The 22,144-nt window shown below is 26.9% G+C and overlaps 1 protein-coding gene across 6 annotated transcripts in view; it reads right to left on the bottom strand.

The window, feature by feature from the left end:
• Positions 1–2,942: 2,942 nt before the first annotated feature.
• The window catches only part of LOC145187284 (DNA repair protein RAD50.L-like), a 35,556-nt gene continuing 16,354 nt past the window's right edge, over positions 2,943–22,144 (bottom strand). For 2 of the 6 annotated variants that reach the window (XM_090099663.1, XM_090099664.1), the window contains 22 exons: positions 17,434–17,511; positions 17,199–17,275; positions 17,026–17,127; positions 16,857–16,926; positions 15,507–15,607; positions 15,227–15,331; positions 14,766–15,079; positions 14,480–14,668; positions 14,010–14,135; positions 13,550–13,694; positions 13,357–13,470; positions 6,442–6,534; positions 6,261–6,360; positions 5,935–6,146; positions 5,548–5,813; positions 5,256–5,451; positions 4,565–4,760; positions 4,153–4,430; positions 3,772–3,834; positions 3,460–3,593; positions 3,201–3,326; positions 2,943–3,074 (listed from right to left, as the gene is read on the bottom strand). In XM_090099663.1, the coding sequence (XP_089955789.1) occupies positions 3,029–3,074; positions 3,201–3,326; positions 3,460–3,593; positions 3,772–3,834; positions 4,153–4,430; positions 4,565–4,760; positions 5,256–5,451; positions 5,548–5,813; positions 5,935–6,146; positions 6,261–6,360; positions 6,442–6,534; positions 13,357–13,470; positions 13,550–13,694; positions 14,010–14,135; positions 14,480–14,668; positions 14,766–15,079; positions 15,227–15,331; positions 15,507–15,607; positions 16,857–16,926; positions 17,026–17,127; positions 17,199–17,275; positions 17,434–17,511 (3,131 nt within the window). In that variant the 3' untranslated portion in view covers positions 2,943–3,028. Of the gene's footprint in view, positions 3,075–3,200; positions 3,327–3,459; positions 3,594–3,771; positions 3,835–4,152; positions 4,431–4,564; positions 4,761–5,255; positions 5,452–5,547; positions 5,814–5,934; positions 6,147–6,260; positions 6,361–6,437; positions 6,535–13,356; positions 13,471–13,549; positions 13,695–14,009; positions 14,136–14,479; positions 14,669–14,765; positions 15,080–15,226; positions 15,332–15,506; positions 15,608–16,856; positions 16,927–17,025; positions 17,128–17,198; positions 17,276–17,433; positions 17,512–22,144 lie in introns of those variants that run through there. The other 4 variants (XR_016456191.1, XR_016456193.1, XR_016456192.1 and 1 more) reach the window with 4 other exon arrangements.

Genomic DNA, 22,144 nt, shown 5'->3' with positions numbered 1-22,144 from the left:
TTCTTATTTTATGATTTTCTTTGCATATGTAAGTTACATGCATGTGTGTCACATGTTATTCTTCAGTTGTGTACAACTGTAAAGGGATGGGGCAGAAAAGACTTTTTTGTATAATATTAAAAAAGCATAAACTTAGAAATTGAAGAAATCCAAAATAAAATTTAAAACATTTGAATCCTAGTTACAAATCACATAAAAAAATTTTCTTTGGACAAACAAGATGAACACTCAAAAAGTTGACTGATTACTCAAAAATTTCAAAAAAAAAGTTATCATTTTTTGAAAAACTTAAAATATTAACTTAATATTTGATAAGATCTCCTTTACTTTGGATTACTGATTTCATTCTTTGAGGCATCGACTTAACTAATGAGTCAACAATACTCATATCAATCTCTTGCCAGACCTCAAATAATTTAAATAATTCATCATTAGTTTTCACACTCGTATGCTCAATCCTATTGTAAATGATTTCACAGAAATTTTCGATATGATTCAATCAGAGCTTTGTGCAGCCCCCGACACCATTATGGTGATATTCATGTCCTTGAACTATTGTTTTACAATTTTTGAAAAGTGTTTGGGATCATTGTCCTGTTAAAAAATCAATTTTAGGGGCATCTCCCAGTCAGCATGTGGCATAATAACATCTCCCATGATGTCTTTGTACACAAGGCGGTCCATTATTTCATTAATTTTATGAATAGACCAGCTCCTAGTGCTGAGAGACATCCCAAACAATAGAAGATACTCCATGCTCAACACTCTTCTTGGTATATTCAGCGCTTTATCTGGTGTTCTTTTGTCATCAAACTTGCTTCTTGCCCTCAGTTCCTAAGAGGGTACATTTCGATTCATCACTAAAAAGTATGTTTTTCCACTGGTCTACAGTCCAAATTTGGTGTGCTTTGGCAAACGCAAGTTTTAGCTTTCTACTTTTTAAAGAAGTTAGAGGTTTCTTGACATGCGTTCAAGAAAACAATTTTGCTTCATTAGCTTCATAGCGTTGCACAGTGCAACTGGAGATTTGTAGTTCAAGTTTTTCTGTTATTTTTGTGGATAACAAAAACATATCTTTTTTAAGGGCTCTCTAAGAGTTCTTCGATCTAGTCTTTGTGATGTTTTTCTTGGACATCCGTCCCAATTGCTTGTTTCACAGCAGTCACAAGAACCAAATGATTCTACAGTTTTGGTTATAGTCGACTTTTTTAATAACAAAAGAATTTAAAAAAGAAATTAGGAAGAGCCTTCTTTACGCATTAAAAATCCTGAAGATTTTTTAATTTTACTTGCAGGTCATCAATCGAAGTCAATGTCATTTCGAAAAATATTCTGGCAAATATTTCTTCTTATAGCAAGATATCTTTATATTTTTGCGTATTTTTTAAAGCGATAATTCATTCTGCATTTGAGATAAAAGATTTCTCTTTAAAACGTTTAAGTCCAAAAATAAGTCAAATATTTTGGGAATATTTGAAACAAATTAACTTGCTTGTGTAGGGAATATCAGATTTTAAAATATCAGTAACGTTTTTTGTTTTTTTTTGCCTCCTTCAAAACATCTCTAACAAAAAAATCTTTAAAACTCAAAAGCTTCTTAAAATACAGTATATGTGCATTATTTTATGTTGCCAAAAATTATATTTTCTACAAATTTCAGCTTGACGTTTTCGACTTTTAAAATCTCTTACATTTTTACATAAAACGCTTCCTAAATTGTCGTAAACCATTTTATTGCAATTTTTTGCGCATCACAAGTTAAATATAATTTTAGTTTAGATAAAATGTTGTAAACCTATTTTATTATTTTAGAGCACCGCTATGATAAATGTGAAAACAATAGGCAATTAAAGCTCATAAAAAATGCATCGTTTTGATTTGTCCACCATGTTTTGTCGTAAAAAAAAGCTTTTTTTTTTGAAGAAAATGTGATATAAAAATTTTATGTAACTCTTTTTATGATTCAAACATTTCAAATTTCATTAAGAACATAATAAATGGTATCAAATAAAAATGGACAGAAGCTGATTATTGCGAAGGGCTGGGGTCCGGTTTGATAAATCAAGGTTGGGGCCTAGGCTGCTTTTATTCTTTTTCAAATGCTTCTTTTACATCAAAGCATACAAAAAAAATTCCAGCAGCAAAAAACTTGTAAATTAAAAATTTTTTTTCAGCCCCCGGCCTTTTTAACCCTTGCTAATATTATTTTTTTAAGTGGGGGTAGAACTATAATTGGTAAAAAGACCAGATTTAGCCAGGGCCAGGGCTCTCGCCAATCACTAGTACTAACATAACTGTATTATAGGATATAATTAACAAATATTGGGTATCAAATACACAAATACAGTCAAAATAAAAAAGAAGTAACAAATAAATAGGCATTGAATAATAAAGAACATTGTCTTCAGAACAGGTTAAAAAATCAAGAATGTATGCTCCTAATAATTTATATTATGTTGGAACTTTATTAGGAGCTCATTAAAAATAACAACTTCAATGTAATAAAAACCAACATTTCCAGTTTGCTTACAAAATTTATTATAAAGATTGAACAACAAATCTTTAAAAATTATTTTCTAACGCAATACTATTTCATCCTCTCTCTCTATATATATATTGACCTACATACAAATTTAAAAACATCCTCAATGTTTGGAATGATTTTTAATCTAATCAGTTTATGTATAGTTAACCACTAATTATTTCAAAAGTATCTATAATAATATTAATCAACATTATGTATTGTTTATGCATTGTTAATTACTAATTATTACAAAAGTATCTATAATAAAAATAATATCAATCAACATTATGTATTTTTTATGCATTGTTAATTACTAATTATTACAAAAGTATCTATAATAAAAATAATATCAATCAATATTATGTATTGTTTATGCATTGTTAATTACTAATTATTACAAAAGTATCTATAATAAAAATAATATCAATCAATATTATGTATTGTTTATGTATTGTGAATTACTAATTATTAGAAAAGTATCTATAATAATATTTATCAATATTATTAGTCTCTAGTGTCCATGAGCAATCGGTGGATCTTTGAACATCCACTGAAAAAAAAAAAACTTTGAATTTAAAAACCTGTAAAAAAAAATGCTAAAACTATTTTAGGAATTTTATTTTTGCATCACACCATCAATATGTAACTAATGAAAAGTCAAACAAAACATGTATACTTTTCTTTATACACTCTAAAATAATGCTCCACACAATCTGATCTTCCTAGTTCCTGCACAAATCTTTCGTCGTGGGTAATTACTAGCAGTTGAAAATTCTTTTGGGTTTGCCGCAGGTCGATGATGCTGCAAATATTTATTATAAAAAAAATATTTCCATGCATTACATAGCTAAAAGAACTTTATTTATAAAGTTTGAATGCGAAATAAGTGAGAGAAGTTTTTAGACCATTTCCATGATGACAAAATAATAACTTACTCTTTCAGAGAGTTTGCAAGACTTTCAATATTGGCTTCATCTAAGTTTGTTGTGGGTTCATCTAAAGCCAGAATTCCACAATTCAAACAGAAAGTTTCAGCCAATGCTAAGCGTATAATTAATGAAGCTAATACCTAAAAAATTATTTCAAAAAGTAACTTTTATGATATCTAAAATTTTAAAAAGTAATTTTTTTAAAAATAATTTTATTTACAACCACTAGTTTATACTTATAAAGTAAATTGCATTTCCCCTTTCTTCAAAAATATTTGAGATAATAGAATAGTAGTAATAGTTACAATATCTTTTGACCTTTTGTCCAGAGCTACATCTGCTTCTCATATCAAGGGAGACACCACCTTTCAACATGACTACCTTGTAAAGCACACAAAAATACAAAGTATTAGTAGAAAATTAAACAACTCAATTTTCTCTATAAGATCATGAGTAATATCATAGTAATTAACTATGGTATGGTTGATATGAGGTTTTAAAAACCCCAATACTTGATCATGTAATAAAGTATTATGAGCATAACAGCTCGTTTCTGTGTTTTGCATCTTTATGTAAGCTAACTGGTGGAGCATAAAAACTGAGCAAGACAAAGTAACTAGTCAATCCAGTTACTTTTTAAAAAATTTGTTTTTTTTTTAATTCTCAACCTATTTATTCTTATATTTTATATTTATTTACCCTGTAATTATATGAGTGTCTTGTTTTTGCAGCTCCAGTTCCTTTTTCCTCTTCTGCTTTGATTTCAATGGTGTCAATATCATTTCCTTTGTAAGTTTTTATCCAGTATTCTTTTATTATTTTGTTGATTTCTTCCAACTTTAAACCATGATAGCGCATTATAGCACTATCTAATCCTTTATAGTATTTTTCAAGGTCTTGATTAGCCAACTCAGTTGTTTCAATTTCAATAAGCTTTTCACAATATTTTGGTTCTGCATCTGCATACATGCTGCTGGCTAATTAAAAATACAAACCAAAATGATTTATTATTTTCATGTACACTGCAAAAATTGTTAAGACTTTTTTGCATTAAAGAATAGGATAAAGAAACAAAATTTATTTTAAAAAATTCAATAAAGAGGATTTATACCTAACTCCTTCTCACACCCAGCTATAGCTGCTTCAAACAGTTTTTTAAAACCTTCCTTTTCAGTTTTTTCAGACCTGCAGTTATTTAATTTTTCCTGCAGATTTTCTTTTTTGGAAACAAAACAACTGTAGTCACCATACTTTGATAAGTCAGCTTTCAGCTTCTTGATTTGATTCTCGATCAAATCAATTTTATCCTGTAATTGCAACAAGTTAAAAATATTTTCTCTTTTTAGTAAAAAAATTTACAAGTGAAGCTTTAGGTATTACTTGAAGTACCTAAAAATACCAAAAAGTGTTTCCAGTTCTTTACAGCGAAACAGGAATCAGGAAACTGAATTACTGTTTACAAAAGATCTTTTTTTGTGGTTACACAAAAGATTACGAGGAAGAAAGATTAGAGGACCAGATATAAAAACTGCATAAAACTCACTCTTCAAAAAACTCTGCAGAATTAAAGTATTTTTAGTAAACACCTTATTTAAAAAAGTAATTTAAAAAGCATTCATACAAATTTCATTTACAGCTCTTAAAATATTGGAATTTTTTATTACAGGTGATGACAAATATTTATATTTTTCTATTCATGTGACCTCTGAAAAATACTTATTTTGATTCCTACAAACAACAGTATATCTTTTGATTGAATTTTAAACTGTTAACTGGTAGAAATTTTCATAAGAAAAACTTACCTTAACTTGTATCAACTCCAGATTATCCTCAATTTCTCGTACTCTAATCTTTTGTCTGGTAAGCTCTTCAGATATTTTTGCTTTTTCCTCTGCCTTTTTTTTACGGTCTTCTCCAGCTTTTTTGACTTTATCCTCTATATCTTTTAGACTTGTTTGATTTTGTAACATTTCATTTTCTTTACCGTCTTCAGTGTAGCTAAAACATAAGCAATGTCATAATGAGGATTGATTGAAACAATGCTTTCACCAACACAGAAAACAACACACCTATTTAACAACATAGAAGAACAACCTATTTATTTTCTTTTTTTTCTCCTTTATTCTATTTTGATTATCTTTAATTTCATTAAGCTTTTTTTTGATTGATTCTTCATTTGCATCTTTTTCTTCAATTACCTTAGCTTTATTGGCATATTTGTTTGGTAGATCTGATTTTAAAAGATTGAGTTTATTTGAAGCATTGGATATTTCGTTTTCATAAGTTTGATTTGTTTCATTGAGCTCTTGAAGTTGTTTTTCAAGGGTTGATTGTTCTTGAAGCTTACTTTGCAAATTTAGCTATAGAAAAAAAGCTCAATAAAAATAAGAATGAAGCACCTTGTATAATTATCTGGTATTGCATTCTATAAAACTATTAATCATTGAAATTTATTTACAAACAAAAAATAAAATAAAAAACCTTATCTGCCTGATGACTGTTAACTTCTCTCTCCAGTTTACTAGTTTGTTCTTGATAATCATTAAGAATATCCCTTTTCGCATTGATATTATTTGCAAGACTGCTAGCTTCAGATTCAGCATCTTTAACTGCATCTCTTAAAGATTGTAATGTATGACCCGGCATTACCCCAAAAAGTTTGATACGCTCTGATTCAATCTTTTTATCCAATTCTGTGGAAAAAGACAAGTTTAAAAATAAATCTGCGGAAAAAGACAAAGTTAAAAATAATTTAAAATCAATTTTAAACCTGGTTTGAAATTGATTTTCATTAAAAAAATTTAAACCTTTTATATCTGTTAAATAGTCATCTATTTTGTTGATGTCGCTCATTATGAAATTGGCCATCCTCTCTTCATCTTCAAGCACTGTCTGTTTTTCTTTTACCTGTATTTATATATGATGTAAAACTTATCCTCTGAGAAAGTAAGGTATATTTAGTCATTATAAAAATATAAAATTGCTTGCTTTATCCAACTGAATCCTTTCATTCTCAATTTCTTTGTTCAAACTATCCAAACTTGATTTTAGTTGAGGTATTTCAATGCACAAATTGTCTAACTAAAAAAAAATTTAAACCAAAATATTTATCAATATCAATCAATATCAATATCAATATATTTCGTGTTAAAGATGTTACAAAAAACACAGTTCATTGCAAATAGTAATTCACTAACAAAACGCAATGACCTAAATAAGATAAAGAAAAGACAAGAGAAAAACATAAGAAATAAACTAAAAGTAAAAGTAGAACTTTACAAAAATTTGTAAGTAACACTTATAAAACAGACTTTTAAAAGAGTTAAAATATAGGTCAAATAGTTATTGCAATGTATTCACATGTACATACATATATACACATATACACAAATAAGAAATTATAAAATGTACATAAACATAAAGAAAAAAGTTATAGAGGTAAAGAAGATTTTATCTAAAGTTATTTAAAGTTAAGCGAAACTTTTTAGGTAAAAATGATGGAGTGACTTTAAGAACAGATTCTTGGATGTAAGGATAAAATCTGTTTTTAGGGTGTACAGAAGGGTGTTCCAAGAAAGGATACACTGATATGTAATGGAATTTATTCCATGTTTAGTTGTCTATTTTTGTGGGATGGTTAAGTTGTTAAAAGTGACTGATCTTAGGTTATGCCCACACGTTGTCCTACTTTAAAGTAGTTACGAAATATGGAAGGAAGGAGACCGTGTTGTTGATCCCAGACAAATGAACAATTTAGAAACTGGATTAAATCATAGAAACGAAGAGCTTTGGATGTAAGATACAGGATGTCAGTAGGGAAGTTTCTTGGGCAGAAATTAATTATTTGTAATGCTCTATTTTGAAGTGAAACAATTTTAGAAAGACAGACGGTTTTAGATTGTCCCCAAACTTGGCATGCATATTGTAAATGTGAACCAAAAATTGAGTGATATATAGTAATGTTTCAAAACTAATGTAGTGTCAAATTTTTGCTAACATGCCGTTGGAACGGTTTAATTTGAGAGTAAGGTTGTTTATGTGTGTTTTAAATGAAAGTTTCTCATCTATCACAACACCAAAATAAGTTATGTTACTAGACAAAGGCAGCTTTTGACCACTTATCCTAAAGTTCAAGTATTTTGGAAAATTCTTGTTAGTTTTTTTAGAAAATTTAGTATATTGTGTCTTAAATATTACTATTTCTGTTTTTTTAAGTATTCAATAAGATTTTATTTGCTCGGAGCCATTGAACAAGACTAGCCATACCCTCATTAGTATATTTATTTCGTTTTTTGAGGGAGTTGGTCATTAATTGAAGATTTGTATCATCAGCAAAATGCTACGTATTTGAATGTTTGATAGAAAGATTAAGATCATTGATGTAAATGATAAAGAGAAGAAGACCTAATATGGATCCCTGAGGAATACCAATGCAAACGCTTTTAATGTCTGAGAAGGTGCCATTTAAAGTAACAAACTGTTGACGATTGGAAAGGTATGATTTAAACCATTGGAAGGGTATGCCGCGTACACCATAATAGTTAAGCTTTGATAGGAGAATGTCATGGTCTACGGTGTCAAAAGCTTTTTGTAAATCAATCAGGCAAAGTTTCCATTATCAAGAGCAGCTCTTACACTTTCTGTAATTTCGATAAGAGTGTGAGCTGTAGAATGCTTTTTACAAAAGCCAAACTGGTGTTTATATAAGCATTGATTTTGGTTTAGGAAGTCGTATAATTTATTATGCATAACTTTTTCAAAAACTTTGCTTAGAAAGAAGAGAAATTGGACGATAGTTGGTGCCATCAACCATAGATCCTTTTTTGTGGACTGGAATAACTTGGACCAGCTTGAAGACATCAGGAAATATTCCTTTGCAAAATGAATTATTTAACATGATACTTAATGGTTTGCATAGAATTTTTGACACCAGTTTAAGAAGTTTTGTTGGAAGGCTGTTCGGTCCAACACTCTTACCTTCTATGATAGTGGAATTTATATAGTCAAGGGTTTCCTCTTCAGTTATTGGTTGCACATAAAAAAAGTTGCTATTAGGATTGGTCAGATACTTTTGAAAGTTGAATCTAGAATTTGGAATTCCATTGGATAATTTAGAAGCAATCGTAGTAAAGAAATTGTTAAAATGATCAGAGATAGCTTTAGGATTAGTTTCGCATTTGTTGTTGATCAGTATGCTTGTTGGGGAGTAACTTTTATTTGGCTTTACATTTATCAACTCTTTTATAACTTTCTAGGTGTTTTTTTATATTATTGATATTGCGACTTAAAAAGTTTGTGTAATATTCCTTTTTGCTAAACTTTATAAGATTTCTTATACTATTACGATATTGTTTAAACTTTATAAAAAGTAAATTTTTCTTTCTACAGTCTTTTGATTTTAAATATTTTTTATGAAGTTTATTTTTAATTATTATTGACTTGAGAATGCCTTTTGTAAACCAAGGTTTATTATCACTAGTTACTTGATCTTTTGTCAATTTTTTGTAACGGGCATGTTTGTTCAAAATACAATCAAAAATTTCAATTAACTTTTAATGGAACAATTGACATCATTATCTTCTTTTATAAAATCATCCCATTCAACATTTGAAATATCTTGGATAAATTCAGCTTTTTTAAAGTTTTTAAAGCACCTCCTAAAAATAGATTCAAGTGAAATTTGCGTTTTGGAATGCAGCAACTGAGCAAGATGATCAGATATTGAAGCGTTAAGATTGCCTGAGATTATATCAGAAGAATAAAAATTTTAAAAAATTTTATCAATTACTGTTTCAGAATGAGTGGTTATGCGTGTAGGCTGTATAATAAAAGGAAAAAGAGAACTTGAAACCATTGATTCTAAAAAATGTGAAACTTCATTGGATGTATTGTATTTGAACAAGTCAAAGTTGAAATCTCCCATTAACATAAACTTTTTTTGTCAAAGCTAATTTTCTCAAGAAGAGAATTAAGGTAATGATCAACAAATTCAGATGGACGCATTGTTGGATGACGATATAAACAACCAACTATTAAGTTGCTTTTTTTAACATTTATTACTTCAATTAATATAGATTCGAGTTGTTTACTTTTAACCAGGATCAAGTCAGTTCTAATTTTAAAGTTTAAACTAGACTTAATATACATCAAAGCACCACCCTTTTTAGCTTTAGTTGGCATGTGAACGGTTACATATCCGTCTAAATCAACAAGAGTTATAGACACATCTTTATCACGCAGGTTAGATTCCGTTATTCCAATAATATCAGGCATATTATTAAAAGATGCTAATAGTATTTTAAAATTGTCAATATGATATGGTAGTGAAGATATATTTATATGGAGATAACTTACAGAATTTCGGGATAAGTCATTGTACCTAGGAACATCTATATATTTACAGTTGATTGAAGTGTAAGATGAGTCATTGAGGTCCCCAAAAAGGTTTTTCAAATTTGGATTATCAAATAGATTTTTAACAAGATTAAATTTCAGTGACTTTCCTGCAAATGTGGTAGATAAATCAAGATCAGAAATATTAGAGAAAGGAAGAAATGTTATTGTACAGATTAGGCAGTACCAGCTATTTAAAGTTTTGATTTTTTCATGTCAGTTTGTCAACATGATTACATTTTATGTGTATCCATTTGTCACATAGATCACATTGGATAGCTGAGTGATTTTTAGCTGCTGCTTTAAGGCATATGCCACAAGGTTGTTTCACAACCATCATTAAAAAGTTACAGAAAAAAGATGGTTAAAAAAAAAAAAAAAAAATCTAAGAAGTGAAAAAATCTGAGTTGCATAAAAAAGAAAATCAAGAAAAAAAGTGCATGTATATTATCTAATATGTATACTATAATATGTATATTATCTAATATGTATACTATAATATGTATATTATCTAATATGTATACTATAATATGTATATTATCTAATATGTATACTATAATATGTATATTATCTAATACGTATACTATAATATGTATATTATCTAATATGTATACTATAAAATGTATATTATCTAATATGTATACTATAATATGTATATTATCTAATATGTATACTATAATATGTATATTATCTAATATGTATACTATAATATGTATATTATCTAATATGTATACTATAATATGTATATTATCTAATATGTATACTATAATATGTATATTATCTAATATGTATACTATAATATGTAAATTATCTAATATGTATACTATAATATGTATATTATCTAATATGTATACTATAATATGTATATTATCTAATATGTATACTATAATATGTATATTATCTAATATGTATACTATAATATGTATATTATCTAATATGTATACTATAATATGTATATTATCTAATATGTATACTATAATATGTATATTATCTAATATGTATACTATAATATGTATATTATCTAATATGTATACTATAATATGTATATTATCTAATATGTATACTATAATATGTATATTATCTAATATGTATACTATAATATGTATATTATCTAATATGTATACTATAATATGTATATTATCTAATATGTATACTATAATATGTATATTATCTAATATGTATACTATAATATGTATATTATCTAATATGTATACTATAATATGTATATTATCTAATATGTATACTATAATATGTATATTATCTAATATGTATACTATAATATGTATATTATCTAATATGTATACTATAATATGTATATTATCTAATATGTATACTATAATATGTATATTATCTAATATGTATACTATAATATGTATATTATCTAATATGTATACTATAATATGTATATTATCTAATATGTATACTATAATATGTATATTATCTAATATGTATACTATAATATGTATATTATCTAATATGTATACTATAATATGTATATTATCTAATATGTATACTATAATATGTATATTATCTAATATGTATACTATAATATGTATATTATCTAATATGTATACTATAATATGTATATTATCTAATATGTATACTATAATATGTATATTATCTAATATGTATACTATAATATGTATATTATCTAATATGTATACTATAATATGTATATTATCTAATATGTATACTATAATATGTATATTATCTAATATGTATACTATAATATGTATATTATCTAATATGTATACTATAATATGTATATTATCTAATATGTATACTATAATATGTATATTATCTAATATGTATACTATAATATGTATATTATCTAATATGTATACTATAATATGTATATTATCTAATATGTATACTATAATATGTATATTATCTAATATGTATACTATAATATGTATATTATCTAATATGTATACTATAATATGTATATTATCTAATATGTATACTATAATATGTATATTATCTAATATGTATACTATAATATGTATATTATCTAATATGTATACTATAATATGTATATTATCTAATATGTATACTATAATATGTATATTATCTAATATGTATACTATAATATGTATATTATCTAATATGTATACTATAATATGTATATTATCTAATATGTATACTATAATATGTATATTATCTAATATGTATACTATAATATGTATATTATCTAATATGTATACTATAATATGTATATTATCTAATATGTATACTATAATATGTATATTATCTAATATGTATACTATAATATGTATATTATCTAATATGTATACTATAATATGTATATTATCTAATATGTATACTATAATATGTATATTATCTAATATGTATACTATAATATGTATATTATCTAATATGTATACTATAATATGTATATTATCTAATATGTATACTATAATATGTATATTATCTAATATGTATACTATAATATGTATATTATCTAATATGTATACTATAATATGTATATTATCTAATATGTATACTATAATATGTATATTATCTAATATGTATACTATAATATGTATATTATCTAATATGTATACTATAATATGTATATTATCTAATATGTATACTATAATATGTATATTATCTAATATGTATACTATAATATGTATATTATCTAATATGTATACTATAATATGTATATTATCTAATATGTATACTATAATATGTATATTATCTAATATGTATTATAATATGTATATTATCTAATATGTATACTATATATATATTATCTTAATATGTATACTATAATATTTTTGTGTGTTTTCTTGTTTTGTCTGATTTTTAGTATCAAAATGGTATTAAAATTTACTTTTCCTTCCTCTTCTAATTTTTTAAACTTACAGTCAACTTTATCTTTTGATTTTCAATAGAAATATTTTTGAAATACCTTATTTACTTTCTTTACCTTTTCCTTTTTCTTTTCCTTATACGATTTTTTCTTTTACAATCTCTTTTGTCCAAACAATCTTCTACTTTTCAATTAAAACTTAATAAGTTTCTATATAATTCAAATTATCAACAACGGCAAACTATATAATTCAATATAATTACTCAATTCTATATATACAATTCAATTATAGATATAGAATTCTATGTAATTCAAATGATCAACAACGGCAAACAAATTCATAATCAATGTTGTATTTGTTTGCTTTTCTTTTCTTTTTTTTTTTTCTTTTTTTTTATGAAAAAAGAACACTTTCTTAACATTTCTTTAAAGTCTCACTGTGGTTGTTACATTTTAATTAATTCTCTTCATGAAAGTATAACACATCATTAAAACTTCACATGAAAAGATCACAACAGCTGAAGATCTTCTTTATTTCCCTCTGATGATGTGACTCAACAGGAGAGAACAAACAAACTTCAATTTTTGTACCAACAAATAAGTATTTAGAATATGATACTATTTCTACTCATTAAAAAAGAATTTAGAATATGATATTTTCTACTCATTAAAAAAGTTATTAAAAAATCTCTCACAGCAACTTTTACAGGCATAAGGTTTTCTAACTTCTTTTGAAGCTCTTTCTCTTTGTTGAAAAAATGTTTGGTTTCTGTACGTTTTTTGGGAAATGATTCCAATTTATAGGAAAGCTAAAACAACACAGCAAATTAATCATTGAAGAAACTTGTCAACTACTTTCAATAACTATTGCAAATCAAAGGAAGGCACCTTTTCCAGAAGAATGTTGACTTCTTCTGTATTCTTAAATTCTCTGTGACAAAGTGGGCATCCCTTTTCTTTACTACCTTCTTGATGAAGTTTTCTGATAAACTTTTGATAAACTTTCTCAAATTCCCCCATTTCACTAAGAGAGCTAAGAAATCAAAACGCAAAAAGGTATTTCTAATGGACTTGTTAAAATATACTTTTTTCAGAACTAAAAAAATGTTTTTCTAAATAATTCTAACATGTTATTTACAGATAAGGCTCATCTTTTAACACAGCAAATTCACAATATTTGAAAGCACCAGTGAACAAACCAATATTTTCTTATCAGCAAAAATATTTTATTGAATGAGATTGCAAGTAATTACAATATGGCAGATACCCTTTAGATTTTCAGTAAAACATTTTTTTAACTAAAAAGCAAATCTATGAATTTTTGTTAAAAAATGAACAACTTTCTTACTTGGTAATATTTTCTATTTTTTGCCGAATGGAATCTTTGTAGGCAGAGTAATCATTGTCTTTACATACATTGTAAAGCTCTTCATTTTTTCTTTTAAAGTCTGACTCTTTTTCACCTAACTGCTTGCTATAACAAAAAATAAAACAAAATTAAAAAAGAGAGAAAAATGAAATAAAAGTAATAGGAAAAGAGAAAAAAAAGAAAGCAGATAATAAAGAATATGTTGAGGAGATAGATGTACCTTTCAGTAGATATATAAACAAGTGTTAAGTAATTGACAAAAAAAATATTTTGCTGAATTTATATAAAGTCATCAAATATTTTAAAAAATGATGTCATCCAATAAGCATTTTCACTGTTTGATCAATAATGGGCAGAAAAACAAGCAGAAAAAAGGATAGAAATAGAAACTACAAAATCAAGACTTTTTGGACTGTTTAAGTTTAAAAAAATCTTATAATATGATTTACCATATGTCTTGCTGCTTAGTCTTTGAGCCAGCAAGTCTTTGTGCAACCATTACATACTCATCCGTTTGTTTTTTCAGATCTGACTGCTTGGCTTGAATGTAAGTTTGTAACTCGCTCCTAAGCTCATCTTTTAAAGGGATGTTGTTGCATCCAAATAAAGATTCTAACTCATCATGATGTTTTACAAGCCTAAATACCACAAAACCACCACCATCATAAAAAGCAATCATTGGAAAAACCAAAAGGAAAATTCTTCAAAAATAAAGTTTAAAGCAATAAATATTACAGTGCTTCTATGTTGTTGCGCTTTGTATCTTGCTCTTTGCAAAAAATATCTACTTTATTCTGTGCATCTGATTGCTGCAACATAATTGACTCCTCATTTTTTAAATCCAAAAGTTTGACATCAGCCTTTTCTTTCTTAACTTTAAGCTCATCAATTTCCTTATTAACAGCATTTGGGTCAAGACTCGATTTGAACTCGTCCAGTTTGGTTTGAGAAATCCTTAATTTAATTTCAACAGACTGTAGTAGGCTTGCAGAATTTGAAAGAGACCGAAGGTCATTCTTGATTTTTTCAATCTTTGCAGAGTTATTTTTCTAAGTGCAAAAAACTTGGCTTAAATACCTGAAAAAACTATTTTATCAAATCTTAGTTTGGATACCTGAGTTAGTAAAAAATTTAAACAACTATAAAAACCAAATTTTAATGGTGTGAAACTAAAATGAAAACAATGATGAACTTACAACTGTGTTCTGTTTTTCATCTATTGCTCCTTGAAGTCCATAAATTTCTTTTTCACAATTCTTTATACCTTCTTCAATTATCATCAAATTATTATCATAAACGCTCTAAAATTATTTTTATTCCATTTATGTAAGCATAAAATAATAAAACACAAATCACAGAAAATACTTTGCTTGAAAAACAGCAAAAAAAGCTTCCTTAAATTAAAAAATTTTCATGATCAGCAAAATCAATAAAAAAAAAAAAGAAATTTAACAATATATATATATCTATATTCACTATGAGGTTTTTGCCATCTGAATCAGTTGATTGGAATAATTCTTTTAACTTTTGCAAAAACTGCTCTGTTTCTTCCGGACCAAAACAATCATTGCTATAACCTGCAAAAGTAAAAAGTATCAAAAATTTCAAAAGTTTTAAACACAAAATAACAAATCTTGCCATTTTGACTAAATTTTATTCATGCTACTTTAGCATTTTCTCTATATCTTAGTTAATGAAAAAAATGTCTTTCAATATAATATTACACATATGGATTTTTTTCATATTCATAATCATTTTTAATAGAAATAAAACAAACAATCAAGTTTTATTACTCAAAATAAATAAGTTTCACATTATTACAATGTTTATAAAGTTCTTGTGTGATTTTTACATTCAGCACATTGGTTTTATCTTGAAATTGAGAAGGTAAACGGTTACTTAGTAACTAAAAACTATTAAGTATGCTTTTTGCTTTAGTACATTCTTTTAAAGCAGCGGAAAGACTTTATATGGCTTCTAGGTCATATTCCTGATTATTCAACAAATAATCAGCTCATGTATCAGATTTAAATAAGTTTACAGAGTACAAACAATTGTATCTTTATGGTACAAGAGTGAATGTTAAAAAATGCAAATATTGTTTTGGAATTCCAGCGTGCACTACCCAAACTGTAAACTACTCCACTTTTGCACCCAGTGGATTGACAATGGTTGATTCATCCAATAACATCTTAACTCCTTCATACTTTTTTCATGTAAAAATTTTTCAGACAAAGAGGTACCAAGTTTACTTCTATCACAGTATTTTTTTAAGAGTTGCTTAAGAAAAGAAAAACTTTACTTTTTTTTAGATTAGAATTAGAACACATTAGGAGTTGGAATGTATAATTTCTTCATTTCGTTTTTGAAATGAGGGGATAAATTAAAACTGGTTACAAATTTGTGTGTAGACTTTGATATTTTCTCTTTATCTTATTAAAGATTCTGCTATTCTTATTTTTAGAACAGGAATCAGCTGAGTACCATGCTTTTTAAAACATTGTTAAACTTTTTAACTTTTTCAGTTCTTGCTTGTTTTGTCAAATGATAAATATTTTCTCTTTAATTTGTTAAAGATTCTGTTAATCCAATCCAAATCATTTTTAGAACAAGAAACAGCTGAGTATTTTTAAAACATTGTCAAGCTTTTGAGTGTTTGCTTGCTTTGTCAAATGAGGAAAACGGATTTTATCAAAAAGGTAGTAGGTAAACAAAAAGAGATAAAAAGTAAAAATAGGTGATCTGCCAAAAACAATAAAAAACAGTTGAGTGTATTTTTGAAAATTTAATCAAAAAATAATGAACAAACTTTTTTAATATATCAACCTGAAAGACCAAGTTTTAATGAGGTTTTTCTAATTAAATCATCTCTCTCCTCCACCAGAGTACCATGCATCTATATAGAGGAATAAAATGATGTTTGCTTAAAGTTTAAACTAAAAACTTTTTTACAAAAAAAAAAGAAAAAAAGAAAAAAAAAAAAGAAGAAAGGTACCTGGGCCTCTTGCTGAAGCTTCCCATGCTCTTTATCAAGGGATGCTCGAGTTTTACTTAAGAGTTCCATTTCACTATCCATATGATTTAATATTTTTTGCAACTAAAATGTTAGCCTATTTTAAAATATCAGATATTAATATTGAATAAAATATATTTAAGTGAAAAACTTACTTCTTTTAAATTTTCCTCCTTTGCTTGCAAATTTTCATCAAATTCAGAACGAGTTTTCTCTAATTCACTATATTCACCTTTTATTTAAGGTATAAAATCAAAATAAATTGTAATTTAATTAATGTTAGTTTAAGTTGGCATCATAAGTTAAAATAGCACCAACATTAATCATTAACTTTTCTCTTTTTTTTCTTTAATTTTCATAAAATTTTACATACTGAAACAGAAAATTTACCTTCAAACAAGTTTGAAATGTTTTTACGCAACTGCAAAGCATTTTTATTCAGATGCTCTTTAGTTGTTTCCAAAGTTCCTGGAAAGATAATTTTTTATTTTATAATTATTATAATAACTTTTTTATTAAAAATGTAAAAGAAAAAAAATATTTATATAATAATAAAAACACATAAAACAAAAACTATTTCTAATAGGAAAGCTGTAGGTCTTCCTAATTCTATTTTGTTTTGACTTAACTTTTAAATGCTTCCATTGTTAAATATAAACTCATGGGTGGGCCATGGCTTATTAACTTTTTTTTTGAAACAGGATTGGACATAAGACTTTTTAAAATGATTTAACATGTAGGATACGTACCACGTAGGACTGTACATAAATACCTTTTTTTTTCAATAAAATATTTTCTTAGTGCTGTATGAGCCTTTGAAAAAAAGGATTGTTTTACCCAAAACTCATAGAACAAGCTGCTTCCCATACACTTTCACTTTTAAGTAAAAAAATAATTAAGAAATAATGGACACTTTAGACAAACAGAACTTAGTCAACAACATTTTTTCTTTAAGTCTGATGCAAAATATTTATTCAAACAATTCAAAAGATTTTTGTTGATTTCTACTTTTACATTAAGAAAGGTTAAAAACATTTGTCTTCTTAACACTAATGGATTTCCCATTGTCTTCATAATCTAGTTTCAATTCCTTTTCAATTGCTTGTGAGTGGCACAGAAAGTTTGGTGCAATTTTTCTGACTGTAATCCTAAAAGCTCTTCATTTGATCTACTACATAAAGGGGGCTCAAAACAGTTTATATCATTCCAGTTTATCAATATTGATAAATTTCTACACTTAAAGTTGATAGCTGGAACTATATTTACCCTTATACCATCATTTATTTGATTCTTTGACTCTTTAATGAGTGATTCTTGTTTCCAAAATCTTATCAACTGCAAATAATCTACATTCCTGTTCCTCAGAATACAGGAGGACTGCAATAAAACTCACAGATTAGACTTAAAAAAATTTTTCTTTAAATAATGGACTAAATAAAACCTTGAGCATCAGAATCCAACTTACACATCAGTTAAATAAATTGGAACATTAGTTTTAGCCTCTCAGTAAATCTCTCAGACTTTTTAATGCTTAACCATATATATACTGTTTTAATGCTTAACCATATATATATTGTTTTAATGCTTAACCATATATATACTGTTTTAATGCTTAACCATATATATACTGTTTTAATGCTTAACCATATATATACTGTTTTAATGCTTAACCATATATATACTGTTTGAATGTATTCAATTAAAGGGTGCGACAATGTATTGTCTAATGAAGAGTCGAACAATCGTGTTTGATGCATTGAACAACTCATCATGTTCAATACATTAAACACAATTAGTTTGTTCAATGCAACGAACATGGTTAATTGAACAAATATGTACCTGAACAATTTATGTGTTACATAAAAAATATTACATAAAATGGTATAAAATTACTTATTAGTTGTTGTTTTTTTATTTCTGATTCTTTGTTCTTATGATGTCTTTACATTTCACATGAGAAAAAATAAGTAACTAACATATCAAATGAATCATAAATCGTTCAATTAAATAGGTCATTTAATATAATGTAAATCTTAAATCATTAAATTAATTTACATATTACTAAGACACATGCAAATATTGCTCATTTTAAATTTTCAAATCATTCTAATTTTGAAACCATAACAGCGAAAATTTTCTACAACAATTTTCTACTTACAATCTACAATCAACAAGGTATGCTTTTTTATTTAAAATAACTCTTTTCAAAAGACAACGTATGATTAAACAGTTACTTACTTGCTTTTGAAAGCAAGATCAACAGTTGCAACTGTCTATGCAAACTCCAACTTGGATTAGGAATGACAACGAACAGAAAGACGTTATCACTGCAATTATACAGTGAATAGCAAGTGCCATGTTGCCTTTAGATGTAGTTGACAACAATGACTTTAAACACCTTTTTTGAAAGTATTTACAAAAGGACAGTAGCTTCTTGGTCACCTTACAACATTTTTCTTGGCCTGTAGTTGGGACCAAATGTGTGCACAACAATAACATGCAATGGTGGAGCAAACATGAAGAAAGCTGAAAAGGATTATGTTATAAATGATGTGTTTTGGTGTGTTGATCATAAAATAAAGTTGATAGTGCAAAGTGTTGCATCGAAATGTGAATTGTGGAGAAATTTAAGTGATAAGATGATTCCAAAATTCAAAAATATCATGATTTGAAAATTCCAGATATTACAATTACCAAACTAGTTTAAAGTTGCTCAACCAGATGGAATAGTGAGCTCCATTAATTACAATCAATCAATTAGCTACTGCCTGCCATCAAAATTGAAGCAGAAAAAGATGTTTCAAAAAATCTAGTCAACAAAATACCAGATGAAGAGGAGATTGAACAATTGAGGACAATGATTGATCTATTGAAAAAATTTGAAAAACTTTCTTGATCTAGAAAACGAATTGCAGTGAATTTCACATGATCATCCACCCAATCCCATGATGAAAGAAGTTGCTGATCATAACTTTTTTTAAATAAATGACAAGATTCTTGAATGAGAAGCTAAAGTTTTAGAATACACATATGCAAACGTGTAAGATCAACATTACAAAGGATCAACATTACATGGAATTGGGCAAATGTACAACATGAGCAAAATATTCATGAAAGAAGCTGTGTTCAACATGTGCAAGGACAAACTTAAGAACACCCCCTCACCCAACACATCACAATCCCTCATTGATGACACACAAGATACAATGACACAAACACAGCCAAAAGTAAACACAACACTGATATGTAAGAAGGTCTTCTAAAAGTTTGAGGGTCCAAACTTTTGGAAAAGTAGTAGATAATCGAGAAAGAAGGATCTCCTTGATGACAGAGATCAAGGCGGAGTTAGAAAACTATTTCACAACAACACCAATTGCTGATAATGGGGATATACTTAATTACTGGAAGAGCCAGTTAAGCGTCCCAAACTTGCCCACTTTGCCAGGAGAACATTGGCAATTCCAGTTGCTTCTTCCAGCTCCGAATGAGTGTTTTCCACAACTGGAAATATCTGTGGTGACAGGAGAACAAATTTGCCAGCTTTCAAAGTTGAAAAACTTGTTTATATAAAAGAGAACTTAAGACAGATGAAGAAAATGAATGATGTGCCTTTTTATATTTAGATTCAATTTTCCAAAAATAAAATTTATTTAAGTTTAAAAATGCATGTTTTGATGCACCTTTAAAGATGCATTGAACACAATGGATTGACCATATATTTAAAAAATGTGCAAATAGTATGAACAAAGCATTTACAACACTGCACACTTACTTTTTCTCTCATAACCTTATTACCTAAAGTCCCTCTAGAAATTTCAAGACTATATTCTAGAAATAGTCTGTGGTTTGAATAGAAAAAAATATATATATATCCTCTTACATCTTTAACAACAGATGGAATGGGGCATTTAATGTTTGTCTCAACTGGCACAAATTTAACAGAAGAATTCAAATGTAATGAATCTGCCAGAAATTTTGGTCCTTTAAAAATAAACTTGTTAGTTTATTAAATGAAAACATTAATTTGAAAACTATGTTTGACATAACTGGTTCCTAAAACCAGTCAAGGGAATTGATTTATATATATTGTAGAGATGTAGATACAACACTTAGAGCGTTTGATATGCCTGCTATTAAAAGGAAAAGTTATAAAAGTGTAGGTACATGCCAGCAGATCAAACACTTTTTCCTTATCTTTATTCATTATTTTTCTGGACAAAGGTTTTACTTTTGCATTCCAGGAAATGTCATAAAACCACAACAGCTTTATATAAAAAAAAGTTTTTCAGGTATTGAAACTAATTTTGGATTGCAATTCAACAGCTTTATTTTTAACTATTGAGTGTTTTTGTATAAAAAGTATTTTTTATCTTTTAAAAATCTCTAAACTTGTAGAAAACTTAATAACATCACTGTAGCTAGGTCTGTGATGTGAAGATCAGATGAACTTTCGCCATATAGAGAATATTGACTTTCTGTTTGTAGCAGGGATTCTTTAGCTATTGTCATACTTTTAAAATAATCTTTTTTTTTTTTTAAGTAAAAAACTACCAACATCATTTCAACTATAATATTAACAATTTACTAGACGGTTATCATGGACCGTGATGATGCAAACCTTGCTGACCCAAGAACGCCACTTATGAGGTGATAGCGTACACATCAAGGTACTCTACAATGCTAATTTTGAAATCTTTAAATTTTGTCAACAGGAAATAATTTCATTTGAAAGCTCAAAGTGAGTGAAATTTTGACTTCATAGTACGTCAATAAAAACACCTGTAGAATGAACACCACTATACAATTTGATAAAAATTGGTGCAGATGTTTTTTATAGCCGCATCAAAGTTTGGATAAAATTTCAGTCAGATTTGTTAACTGGTTACAGATTTATGGCAGTTTGAGTTTAAATTTGTTAGTTTTTTGCAACTTATACCTCAAAACATTGATTACTGTGATATTCAGTCACTATTTTCAAAATAATGGTTACACGAGTGTTCTACTTTTACTTTTCTATTATTATAATTGTTTAACTGCTAAATGTACCGTTTTTATTTTATAGAACAAAATATTGGTTTGCTATTTAAAGCGTGGTTTGGCT

This window comes from Hydra viridissima, unplaced genomic scaffold (assembly GCF_058129835.1).
Source record: "Hydra viridissima isolate aposymbiotic clone 2 unplaced genomic scaffold, HvirCarnegie_v1 scaffold_10, whole genome shotgun sequence".
In the NCBI taxonomy this organism is placed as follows: Eukaryota; Metazoa; Cnidaria; class Hydrozoa; order Anthoathecata; family Hydridae; genus Hydra; species Hydra viridissima.
Note: the sequence above shows the minus strand (reverse complement) of the source record. Positions and strands in the feature narration are given on the sequence as shown.